At 35.3% G+C, this 12,956-nt stretch overlaps 2 protein-coding genes across 2 annotated transcripts; one reads left to right on the plus strand and one right to left on the minus strand.

Annotated features, from left to right (window-relative positions):
* Positions 1-2,965: 2,965 nt before the first annotated feature.
* Positions 2,966-9,063, minus strand: LOC107188850 (heterogeneous nuclear ribonucleoprotein H2). The gene is made up of 9 exons (XM_015577228.1): positions 8,932-9,063; positions 7,168-7,435; positions 6,940-7,083; positions 6,052-6,190; positions 4,447-4,619; positions 4,117-4,313; positions 3,597-3,716; positions 3,355-3,454; positions 2,966-3,275 (listed from the first exon to the last, which is right to left on the minus strand). Exons 2-9 carry the CDS (start codon positions 7,424-7,426, stop codon positions 3,190-3,192), a joined length of 1,218 nt encoding a protein of 405 aa, XP_015432714.1. The 5' UTR covers positions 7,427-7,435; positions 8,932-9,063; the 3' UTR covers positions 2,966-3,189.
* A 781-nt stretch (positions 9,064-9,844) lies between these two features.
* LOC107188862 (MOB kinase activator-like 1) lies at positions 9,845-12,263 on the plus strand. Its single transcript, XM_015577241.1, has 5 exons — positions 9,845-10,062; positions 11,239-11,405; positions 11,476-11,703; positions 11,782-11,945; positions 12,051-12,263. The coding sequence occupies exons 1-5, from the start codon at positions 10,049-10,051 to the stop codon at positions 12,129-12,131; spliced, it is 654 nt and encodes a 217-aa protein (XP_015432727.1). The 5' UTR covers positions 9,845-10,048; the 3' UTR covers positions 12,132-12,263.
* The last annotated feature ends 693 nt before the right edge of the window (positions 12,264-12,956 follow it).

Consider the following 12,956-nt stretch of genomic DNA (forward strand, 5'->3'; position numbering starts at 1 on the left):
TAATCATGGAAAAAAGCGAATTCTACATTTGTTTCTAAAACTGTTAAACGTTTTGCTCAAATTACCAAATAAGTCAATTAAACGTCACCGTAGACATCTGCCTATCATGTATACATGTAATGTATATGTTAACGTATCACCCATGCACTCAATTATCGCTGGAAACATTACTCACCACTCGCCGTTATTAACGTTCAAGTAGTTAAGATAAAAAGAAGTATCATGTCACGGAAATCCTATCCCCGATTCAAATTGACATCGTTATCTTTATTGCCGCTAATGATTACAAAGAAAATAATTCGGCTGATAGGCGTCGCGGTGCATTAGACACTGGGTAACAAGTGTTGAATACGTCGGAGAGTTGATAAAGAATCTAATCTTTTCTAATCAAGGATAGATAGGCCCGAGTCTGGGCAAATATGAGGGCGGCTTAAATTTTCAAATTTCCGCGTCACAATTTGCTCTCTGCGAATTGAAGTTTACTAAACATCACAGCAATAAATAATAAATCAACAAAGCCGTTAGAGCAACTTTAATTCATTCGAAAGTAAACGTAGTAACTAAGATTTTGATGAATAGGTATTAGTTAAGTATCGAAAGGGGAAATAAAATCGGTTTATTTGTAACTAAAAACGTATTTCATATAGCTTTCTGAAAGATTTTGTAATTGTAAGTAGGTATACGATGAAAAGCTTTAAAATCACATTAAATAAGTCTCGTGCACAAAGATATAAATTTGCGTAAAGTTGTCTAATTATCTCTTTAATACAGTGACTATTTAATCAGAATTTTTTAAAATTCCCTTCCGCGCGATAATCATAAATTAACCTGATTTCCACCACAACTGCGAAGTTTTTGTCGACATCCATATAAATAAGAGTAGGTTTGCTGATTTCACAGCTTCGAAAATCCCTCTCGCCACGATTGAGATGAAGCATCGTAAAAGTGATATTTATCAAACACATAACTATCAACCTAATGTTGACACTACAGAATACATTTTTGTTTCTTTGATTTTAACGCCACATCGAAGACGAGGTTATTATGTGGAAACGGTATAAACGTTATAACGTAAATAAAGTGCGTAGAGTAGAGGGTAATTTATCGTCCCTTAAGAAATCGAGTACGTTTCTGGCGTCATTAAGAGGTTTGAGTTGTAACTGATTCAGTGTTTTGGACTGAACCTGCATTTTCTTTTATTAAGCAATTTACGACTTCTCATTGTTTTGCGTGTAATGTAATTAAATTTTATTATACCAATGGAAAAATAATTTGTTAATATATTTGCTTGAATGATGGGGTACTTACGTTCTGTATTAAAGTAAATAGTAGTAAATGCACTGATAAAATTGTATTTCGTGCAGAATCTGTTATTGTCACAAGTTCGAATTACATATACTTCCAGTTCATTGGTGATAATATCAATAATCCTCGACACACCGAAAATTACTTCGCATTTTTGTGTGCCTCATCGTGTGCTTTCTTGAATTCCGCGTCTGCCTAGATTCTACATGCATACGTACACACACTTAAGCAAATACACACCTGTATAGCTTGAATTACACGGGTATGGTGTGGCATATTGAATGTACATACTAGCATACTATAGCGTATACTGCATAATGCATGTTCCTTTAGTCACAGTTATTTGTAGTTACATTCGTAATAAACAAAAATAAAATTATTAATAGTTATTTTTTTTTCTTTTTGCCTTGTGTTATAATTATATTTACAAATAAAAAAGTCGTTTTTTATGAAGATAATATTTATTATTATACTTTATAAAACACAAGTCACATCAAACATACACCATTCCTATGAATTTTTTCATGCACAAGATAATTTATAAGGATACAGTTTGTGTCTTTCACGAATAAATTCCTCTCACATACAAAATATAAGATCCAAAACGAATACAACCATTCCTGCCTCGTGTACAACATTCACTTTCATAATGAAATATTTTAAGGAGTATTCTAACTCTGTTCACTTATTACACAGTGAAATATTACATGTATATTTAAGTTGATGGCTCTCCAAGGGACTCGTAATAGTTCAGAACGCTACAAGTAATAGATTGATGCATATGAGACCCATTATTTAATGGCTTGAATTTTATAATATGACAAGGAACAATGCTTATTTGTCCATTATAACACTAAAAAAAAAAACAGAAACGCTATAAAAATTTCATAAATACGAATGTTTTACATTATCATTTTTCAGCTCACTGTTTGCAATGTAAATTAACTAAACATTACCTATTTTTACGACATTGCATGTGCACCAACCTAATCAAATTGACTTGTTCAGAAGTAGTAGAATATCATTATTCATAAATGCTGAAAGTGGAATAGCACAATAGGATTTGATTATATATGCTGAATAAATGGTTTTACGTGTCCTCTTGCACTATTCGGAAAAGTCAGTGAAAGTCCAACATAAACTATGTAAATGTAACTGTGAGTTATTATTTAGATAAATATATTACAGCATGAAGTTAATCGTTGAAGATTATTTGTATTCAACATCTGAACGAACTATATCTTATCACGAATGCAAACTCGTTTTTATCTCTACCTCTGTCAATAACTTGCCGTCGAAGCCGTCATTGCATAATTTGTAAGTACGCTTAATTTTATGATATTGGAATTTGGAACACTTCTCGTGAGGTCTTGAAGTAGCAACTGTACAATGCACTTGAAATCGCATGTAAGGAGAGAGAGACAGAAAACAAAAATGAGGAAAGAAACTGAACAATTTGTATGACTTAGATTTCGTTTTTCTTTATAAATCAGAATTGTACTAAGTAATTTTTAAAATACAAATTGTCTTTTACAAAGTTGTCTACAATCATAACTGAAACGTAGAAACAAAATGAAAATGAAAAAGAAACAAAGTGCAACGTAATACAAATGAAATCTTGATTCATCTTCATAAAATATTCAACTAATTAATGTTCATATCGACAATACTTTAGCGTTATCAGAACTGAAACATAAGTTTTTTTTTATATGTTCTGGTTAGAATTAACGTATGTGTATCTCATGTACCGAAACAGTATTTCAATTTCTAAATTGAACGCAATATAGAAACCAAGTGTTGTTGCGACGATACGATTCATTGTGTTAAAACTTTGATTTACGGTACGTTTTATCGTCGGTAGCATAAGAAACGCGACATCCGGCCTCAAAAACTATTATAATTATTTCCTCCTAGCTGAGAGCTGAAACCTCTGTTCGGTGAGTATCCTGGCCTGAAGTTATTACCCAAACCTGTCAATGCGAATAAACATAACTTTTACACTGTTCAAACTGAAACGGGGAGAAATTAGAGAAAGTTAGAAACACACACCTCCACAGAAATTTCCAATGCCACCCAATGACATACCACTCGAACCACCAGTGGAATTTAAAAACAATTCAATGTACCTATGGGACATATGACTCTTGTCCTGTAAGGTAAGAATATGGCAATAAATTATTAGACCTAATTAAAACTTCTGTCAATAAAAGCGTAAACTATGCAGAAATTAATCGGTGATCTTTAATAAGGAAGATATATATATTTCATATCAACGATAAAATGATAAAAACCTTAGTCATGGCTTTAACAGCCTCTTCATGAGTTGCAAATTCTACATCAGCCTCTCCAGAAGGTCGTCCTCCATTTTCAAGAATGATCCGAACATTCACGGGCTCGATAGGTCTAAAGAACTATAATCAAAACATTCAAATAGGACACCAATAAAACAGATAATCAAATTGTATCAAAAAATGTTCTACTTTTTAGTCTTTACATATCTTGTAATCGATTTTCCTTGTATTTTTGTCTCGCCTTTTCCGTTGCGTAGCAGTTTCAGTCTTTGTCTTCCGTCCGTCAGTAAGTTTGTTTGTTTGTTTTTTATTTACTTTCATTTTTAATCCCACGAGTATGGCGACAAATGTCATCGGAAGCAAATGTGTATACAAAATTTCAACAAAATTGGACTGTGGGAAGTGGTTTAAAATTCGATTACAAGATTTGACGCATACAACGACACGGCAAGCTAATATAAGCGTGGTAATAATACTGTTTTAATATTGTTAATAAATTTGTGTCAATTGAAGGGCTTACATCAGCTATATCTTGTTCGGATGCTTTGAATGGTAATCCACGCATGTGTATACTGTGAATACCACCAGAATTGCCACCCCATGTGTCACCGCTGCCTCTGAAATTTCCTCCTTTCATGTCTAAACCTCCACGCATACCCATGTTCCCACCACGGGAGTCAAAATTGTTTCCACTTCCCCAGGGGCCACCATCAAAGTCTATAACGTATTAAGTAAAAATAAAACAAAAGCAGTGAGATAGCCTATCTTTTCAAACGGTTTTGTAACATAACGAAGCAGAAAGGTTATACGTGTAATCATTAAATGAATTTAAATTTGCAATAACTGGTACCTCTGTTTCTGGAACCTCTGCCATTGTTACTGAATCGGTTCATCCCACCGAATCGTGCACCTCTGTCATAGGGAGCAGGTCTCTGATTAAAGCCACCCATCGGCCCACCCCTCATTTTTGGTCCAACACTAGCACGCACTTCAGACAAACTGCTTCTGAAGATTTCGATGTACCTGTTAAGGTTCATATTAGAATTCTTAGTATTCTTAGAACAGATATTACTGCCGTTTATAACCGGCTGCCTTCGAATAGAAAATTTCACAAAAAAAAAAGAAAAAAAAAAGAAAAATATATATATATATATATCAATGAGCACAAGTTCGAACTTGGAAACAAAAAAGGAGAATACGCAGATGGATAACGTGAATTCGAATTAAAACTTCTGCGCATAGCAGATACAGTAACTCGATTATCGTACGTTGCAAAGAGAAAGACAGAGAGTGAGAGAAAAAAGGTAAAAGAAATGATTCGAAGAAAAAAAATCCAAATTGAAGATTTTTGTTAACAGATTAACTGTTCATACTGCACCTCCACGGATTTATTAAACCTGTGGTAAATACCCTCCCACGGTGACATTGCATTCTGTCGTACCTACGTCACCCTAGCCTTTGAGATGCTGATGATCCTCAGGTATATGACAATTACAATTGCACTTTATGCAATACACGATTGAAAAAAAAAAAAAAAGAAACTAAGAGTTCGGTATCGAGAAGCGATACAACCAAGGGAAAAGTATGTACTCGGTATTGAACAATTTCATTATCTTGGAGATAGCTTGAATATCAGAGTTAGCGTATCGTACTACCATCACATTTTCGTGCAATTACGAGCTGTATATACGGTACCGGTGATATTTTATTGAGAAACAAGAAAAAATAAGAAAACTGTGCAAAGCCTGCTTTGAGCTTGAGAATTGGTTCCTTTGCATAAAACGTACAATTGTGCAATTGTCAAACAGATGTGCCAGATTAGATCCATGATAACTACCTCTGTAGCGCCCACCCATCCTGGGTTAGCCCTAACCCACCTCCCATGGGATTTGGTGACGATGTAAGGGGGTACCTCCCGCCCGGCACCCACCCATAGGTTTCAGTTGGGCCAACAGTACTTTCGCTTACGTACGGCTAACTTTTCTTCTGTGTTCGGATAGAGGCAGTCTCTTCGCGTTTATCGATTCATATTACATTACTTGGCGAGAGAACTCAAAGAAATATAAAAGAATTCTTAATACAGATCACGAAAAATTTCATGTTCCTTAGCACGGTGCGTTTGTTAATTAAATTTTTTTCTACAAATAGACTGCGAATGTTTTTGCATTTATAGCAAATCTCATATTCATCGAGGTCTTTCATTTCATTTGAAATCCAATAAAACCGTTAATAGTGTCGGCAAACTTCCGATTTTCGTTTCTGTAAAGCCAGTACATAAATCTATACTTGCACATTATCCACAGTCTAGTAATGAAGAAACTGCATCTATTGACAAAAAAAAAACTCGTTTCCCGCTATTTACTAACAAAATTGATATACCTACATGTACTACGATCATAAAATGATATTGAATAGTCATAAGTATACCCAAACCCAGCTAGCGTCAGTGCCCCACCTGTGTCCTATCTTTTCCTTGTGTTTCTGCAGAGCGCGCTCCGCAACATCTTTGTTAACAAATTGAACGTAAGCCTCCCCAGTACTGCGGCCCGTGTAGTCTGTCGGTAGTGAAATCCCGTTCGGCAATATCTCCAACCCTGACCCACACATAATCAAACATCGACATTGTAGCGTAACACCCATTATTAATTAAAGTATCGTCAGTTCATTAAAACCCTTATAAGGAAGCAAGATTTTATAATATCCTTTGCACAATGACGTGCAAAACGTCTCGCTCCAAAAAAGATACACATATTCGTTTAACAAAGACGAAAAAAAAAAGAATATTCATTACTACACCGAAGTTAAGAATTAAGGTCCACCAACAAGAACACAAAGATGTATTGTAAACGATAATATGTAGAAAGCACATGGAAATCATAATGAAAGTCTTTCGGTCCAGGGCTAGTAAAACATTGGAACTTTTCCGCCTTAAAAGTCTTAAATCTTAACTCAGGTAGTCTGGTAATTCTGAAACTCAGAGACTGCTGCTTGGGATGGATCTACGAGAATCAATGGTGAAATTAGAAAATGTCTCATCATCACGCCTCTTAAACAACTGTGTTCATTCAACGAGTTCAAAAACTTTTTCACTTCTTTTCAAACAGTAATATTATTACATTCATCTATGTATACTACAGCCATCGGAAGCATCGGGTCCTTGTGATTCAAGATTACTCTTTTAATCAACAAAAATCATACAAGAGGGAAATAATTTGATTGAAAAACAAAACAAAAAAGTAAGGATACACTGGTCATTGAGAAGGTTTAAGTGAACTTTTACTAATACATTATGATTAAAAAAAAATAGATATAAATACGAGGTCATATATGTCGTATGAAATACCTGAGAAGAACTGTGCTATTTCTTCTTTAGAACATCCAAAGGGCAGGCCCCGTAGTCTCACGCAACCATCGTCCATAGCATTTTCCAGGTTCAAACCACTTCTCTTGACCACCCATTCCATTTCACCTCTTTTTGCTTTAAATACTACAGGGAGAAAGGAACTCGATTATTCACAATCAACCCTTAAAGTTTCTGTCGCAAATAGCTGAACATCCTGTACAGTTGTACCTTCTATGTAACGGTGACCCATGTGGTCTCTGTCTCGTTTACAAGCTTTTTCAATATCCTCGGGTGTGTCCATTTCCACGTAAGCTTCGCCGCTCGGACGACCCTCACGGGACATAGTCATGTGAACTCCGTTTTTACCATTCGTGATAGTGCAATCACTGAAGAATTTTATAATCTCATCGACAGTGGTGGACCACGGAAGTCCACGTAATTTGACAACATAGCCTTCATCGTCGTGATCTCCACTACCGTTCGACATGACTGCAATCTAAAGGAGATTGTTTTATAAATTATTCAATGCATAATTTAACACATTCGAGACCGATGACTGTGGGATAACTGCTGGGGATAGTCTTCTGTTAATATGGAGGTCTCGAAGTATTAATACAGTAGTCCCCGCTTAATTGACGCAGGGTTAGGTTCACGATGCGACAATTATCGAGGGAGGTAGGTGGTTTAGAAATTGCCGGCTGTTATATCTCTTCAATTCACTCGCTTTTTGAGCACGTCGGGGGCAAAAGTGAGAAATATTGGGTGGGGGTGAAATAGAGATAAAGGCCCGAACAGCTGTTTTACGATGTGTAGCACAGATAACGTAAATGCTCGTTCCAGGAATTTAACTCCGCGTCAATTAGACGGAGACAAAAATCGTCTATTAAGTGGGGATTGCTGTACTTTCGAAACTACTATATGCTACTTCCTAGGAAAATGAATATTTTTTTTTAAACTCCTGGAGGAATGGAGACTCCACTATCTAAATTTTTGTAGACCTTTTTGAAAAAATTAGAATTGTATTTTTACGGATTCTTATGTATCATTGTACAAACTTAAAACTGATAATTTTAGGATGCACCTAAATCTCAGAGCTATCTATAAATTGTGAAATATACACTTTGCACTAAAACAAATTGTCAAACACGAAAGACTTGTTTCATAATCCTATTAATCTAAAAAAACAAAAATCATGAACTGTTTTTATTGTCTTCCAAATAAAATTTTAGATTTAAACATTATACTATGTTACTGATTCTCACTTTTTTATTCAGAGCAACAATAGAAAATCATGGACCTTGGAGACATTAAATCCTACTTTATTACTTATTACATGAAATTCATGATTTAGAAGAAATTGTGTTGATAAAACAAATTTTTTAGTAAAAAAAATAAATGTGAAATATAAAATGAAAATGATTTTCTTAATAAAGTGTTTAAGCAATCTGATGTAATCTGTTATTTAAGTTTCGTAAATAATCTTCTATATTCTCTTAAGATAAGATATAGAAACAAAATATTTCAATAAAATCAATAGGCATTATGTATCCAGAACCCAGTGCAACTAGTTTTTATATTCTGCTAAAACATTTAAGCTTGGTGGTTAACATTGAAATAATGCAATCCTTATCACATGAATTGAAAAATAAGATACTTCACTATATTGAAGTACTATTATTTACATATATTATTCTGAGGCTAATTTTAATATAGGGAAACGTCAGTTAAAAAATTTGAAGGTCAGAGAAATACAAAAAAGAAGAAAAGAGTAAACAGAAATGTATCAAATACTTCGGAATTTATTGCTAACGAAAGTATTGAGTTTATATCGATGAAGAAATAGGCAACATGTGAGAAGTAAGAATGCCAGAAACTTAAAGAAAAAAATGTCGTTACAGGAGAATTTGTAATGCCGTTAATATTTCTGTATATATTCTTTTTTTAGTAAAATTGATTTGTTCCTTACACAGTAGATATTACACTGATACTTACAAATATTCAGTGGTGGTCTATGAATAAGAAAAAAACCACAAATTAATTTTAATTGACAGCGAACGCTTGCCTCCGTTTGCCCAACACCACGCTCCAAAAGACTGCCAGCAAAATGGCGTTCGCTTCAACGATGCTTCAGGCTCGTTTACAATTACTATGTAATCTTAAAACTACCATTATCAATTTATTTATAATTATATATAGCATTTTTTATACTTCCAGATATATAAATCTTCCCTTAATTTATATATAAGTTTTTATCTTGTCAAGTAACTGAACAATTAAAGGGATTTAATGCTTTTTAACCTAAGAAGTTTGGAATGCTTATTTCATATTTACGAACACACTTGAAACTACGCATCTTTAGGAATATTTCTATGTAAAACACAAAACTACATTTTTAGAAAACTCGAACACATTTAAATTACTAATAAATTAATTATAACTTGGATTGAACGTAATTTTCGAATTCACGGTTCACATAATGTACAGACTGCTAACATCACAGATTTTTTAAGGTGCTGGTAGGTATTACAGATTCCTAATGCGACGAAGTTCCGTTAAGATATTAGGTCTGTTCTTGTATCTGGTTTATGTTATCACTTATGAAAGAATTATTTGAAAACGTCGCAAGCATAAATTGCTAATGATTAAGATCTATTGATAAAAATATAAAAGAAAATTTAAAAAAGAACTTTCATTTGGACTAGTGGGTGGACAATATTGCTATAGTCATATAAATAAGTACATAGTCGTACAATTATTTCATGAAACGATCCTAAAATCATCGAAACTACGTAAGAATCTATCCTTCCAATTGCGATCTTCATACTGAATGAATAAAAATCCGTTTCTAGGGACACGTCCGAGGTCGTGACAGGAACCGAAAGGATAGTCTACCGGACAGCAGTGGGACTATTGAAGTTGAGGAATCGCGGAGAAGGTAGTTGTGACAAAACGTCTATTGTGGAATCGTGGGAGAGTATATGGTGGATCCAGAGGAGTACCGTCTGCATTCGAAGCTGGTAGTGTCGGACGACTCGGATAAAATCGACGACACGTGTGGCTGCGTAACTGTGAATTGAATATCAACGACAGGTCATCGTACGGCCGCACAATGAGCTTCCTATTGTAAGTTGTTTTTTTCCTCCTTTTTCGAGTGAAAATTGACTTTTCCTCCTCCCCCCTAGTTCCCTCCGACGATACTGTGTTGACTATTAGGAGCGAATGAAACAAAACAAGACCACGGCCCGCGAATTTGCAGTTCGGTATCTTGTTAATTTCGATCGCGAACGACAAATGACAGGGTAAGACGAATTGGTAATTCGTGTTCCGCGGACCGGGTAACAAATATTGACAGAAACCGCCTCCGCCAGTTTCCATTCGCCTAAGCCTCGTCTAATTTAAGTCCCCCGAACCGTTCCACTCGAATTCGTGCACATCCCGATCGTCCAATCGGTGGATACCTAAAAATAGCACAATACCATAATTTCTTTAAAAAATATATATCGTTTTTTGTTTGTTCCTTCGTGATCTTTTACCCTTTCTTCCTCGCCGCTTTCACCCATGCCCCGTTCCACGCGCACCGTATTCGTCATACGTCAAATTTATCGCGTAGACGTTCGTTATCTGCGAAAGTAACGTTCGTTTTCTGCGATGCATTTGGTCTCTGGGTGGAGGCATTCGAATCGTGATTCAAATCGATCGATTTTGTCACGTCCGCCCCGATCGGAGCTGGTCAGTATAAGTTTAGTAAACAGTTTCAACTTACTTTCATGTTTGATGCACTGTACTGTGAAGGAAATGTTATTATACTTCTGTTTACTCCTTTTGCATCCTGTCACAAAATTTCAGACACCTTACTGTTATCTATCCTCAAGCTATTTCAGTTACTTTCCTGTTGATGTCTAATCTTTCTCCTTCTATATAATCATTTCATTGTGCCACCACATCCTCTCATTGTTTTCATTATCTGTACCTTTTATTCTATAATTTATAGTTTCTAGTTTAAATGTCAGATTTAGTTAGTGGTGTTATTTTACTTTCAGTTTGAAGGTCATATATTATAACAGACTTAAATATGATTATATTCAATAACATTTCATTTTGAACTACCCATTTGAGTATACAAATAATTTACTACTTGTCAATAAATCATACTGTTACTAGGACTGACAATTTGAAAATTTGACTGGTTTCGCAGACACGATGCATCGTTATATTTGGTTTGCCCAATTAAAATAAGTTCATTTAATATACAAAAAAAATTGCAGTTGCTAAAACAAATGTTTTTGTGGATTTGTCAAGTGGAAGCAGGTCTTCCAAGACCTTCAAGCCAAAGAAGAATATTCCAGAGGGAACTCATCAGTATGATCTAATGAAACATGCTGCTGCCACTCTAGGATCTGGCAATTTGAGACTTGCTGTTATGCTTCCAGAGGGTGAAGATTTAAATGAATGGGTTGCAGTAAATAGTATGTAAAGAATTGCAGAAACAGTTATCTACGCTATGCAACAGTTCAAGTAATTGCTCCATTGTTTCAGCTGTTGATTTCTTCAATCAAATTAACATGTTATACGGCACCATCACAGAATTTTGCACAGAAGAAAGTTGTCCCATCATGTCCGCAGGGCCAAAATACGAGTATCATTGGGCTGATGGGCACACTGTCAAGAAACCAATCAAGTGTTCTGCCCCAAAGTATATCGACTACTTAATGACCTGGGTGCAGGATCAATTAGACGACGAGACATTATTCCCTTCAAAGATTGGTGAGTGATATTTCTCTTACTGAACAAAGTAATTCTGTTCAATGAAACAAAACGCTAAAAATGCTGTTGATTGTTTAGGTGTTCCTTTCCCAAAAAATTTCTTATCCATAGCCAAGACAATATTGAAACGACTGTTCAGAGTATATGCCCATATTTACCATCAGCACTTCAGCGAAGTAGTACAACTAGGCGAGGAGGCACATTTAAACACATCTTTCAAACACTTCATATTTTTTGTTCAGGTAATGGAAAGAAAAATTACTGTGCTTGTTACATTAACAGTCCATTCGAGATAAGATTAATTTCAAGAAATCACGTAAATCCGATTCTTTTTTTTGTCGTTACAGGAATTCAATTTGATAGAGAGAAGAGAATTAGCGCCGTTACAGGAATTAATAGAAAAATTAACGGCGAAGGACGCCCGATGAATGATCTCGTCTCGTCATCCGAAAAAAAAAAACAACTCCAAAGAATCTCACCCGTGCTATCTTGTAACGAACGTGTAACTACGCATGTTATTTAACTAACTTAATCATTGCTAAAGCGACCATTGCCTCTAGCCAGGAACCGCTCTGCCTGACGAGAAGTGACTGACCAGAAATTTTCTAACGAACCACGGACATCAGTCGGACATATATGATACTCGATGAATGTTTCGGTTGTTCGTAAAACCGGAACGAATAATATCAGAACGATTATGGGGTGAGGATTAGTGATGTAGACTTTTGTAAAATAGTTGTACACCGGATACGCATCGTAGTGCTCGTTTTGTTTTATGTTTCGCGAAAGAATTGTAATTTATTGCGCGTAACAAGTTTTTATACTTGGAATTTACAGTCTAACGGCGTTCAAGTCGAAAAGTGCACCGTTCTTTAATGATTCTTGCCGCTTGGTGTCTTAAGTTGACCAGCCGTCAGCAGCGTGAATCATACGCGAAGAGATTAATTCATATCGGCTATAGAACAGATATAGTTTCGTAAAATGTTCGAACAACGATGATACTCGGTCTTGCGTTTCTTTTTTATCGATACACCTTTCTAAAGTATCGTATTATTACGCAATTTTAATCAGTCTTTCAAAAGTATCGACGCTTTTAACGATAAAATCTACACACATACACACACACACACGCTTTGTCTGAGAAAAGGAAAAGAAAACTTAGCGTTCTAGATCATGTTTTTATCCGGAGAATTCGTTCGAGACTGTTGCGTTTTCACTGTCGAACGAATCAAACGACACGGTGTGATGTTTAT

Source organism: Dufourea novaeangliae, unplaced genomic scaffold, assembly GCF_001272555.1.
Source record: "Dufourea novaeangliae isolate 0120121106 unplaced genomic scaffold, ASM127255v1 scaffold141, whole genome shotgun sequence".
Classification (NCBI taxonomy): domain Eukaryota; kingdom Metazoa; phylum Arthropoda; class Insecta; order Hymenoptera; family Halictidae; genus Dufourea; species Dufourea novaeangliae.

Bases quoted from the DNA above. Each gene is read 5' to 3' on its own strand.
- LOC107188850 (XM_015577228.1), bottom strand. From the start codon at position 7,426: ATGTCGAACGGTAGTGGAGATCACGACGATGAAGGCTATGTTGTCAAA. The intron at 4,314-4,446 runs GTACCAGTTATT...AATACGTTATAG, and splicing joins CAGAGGTTCCAGAAACAGAG to ACTTTGATGGTGGCCCCTGG. The intron at 3,276-3,354 runs GTGTGTGTTTCT...TCGCATTGACAG, and splicing joins CATTGGAAATTTCTGTGGAG to GTTTGGGTAATAACTTCAGG.
- LOC107188862 (XM_015577241.1), top strand. The intron at 11,406-11,475 runs GTATGTAAAGAA...CCATTGTTTCAG, and splicing joins TGAATGGGTTGCAGTAAATA to CTGTTGATTTCTTCAATCAA. The intron at 11,946-12,050 runs GTAATGGAAAGA...TTGTCGTTACAG, and splicing joins ACTTCATATTTTTTGTTCAG to GAATTCAATTTGATAGAGAG.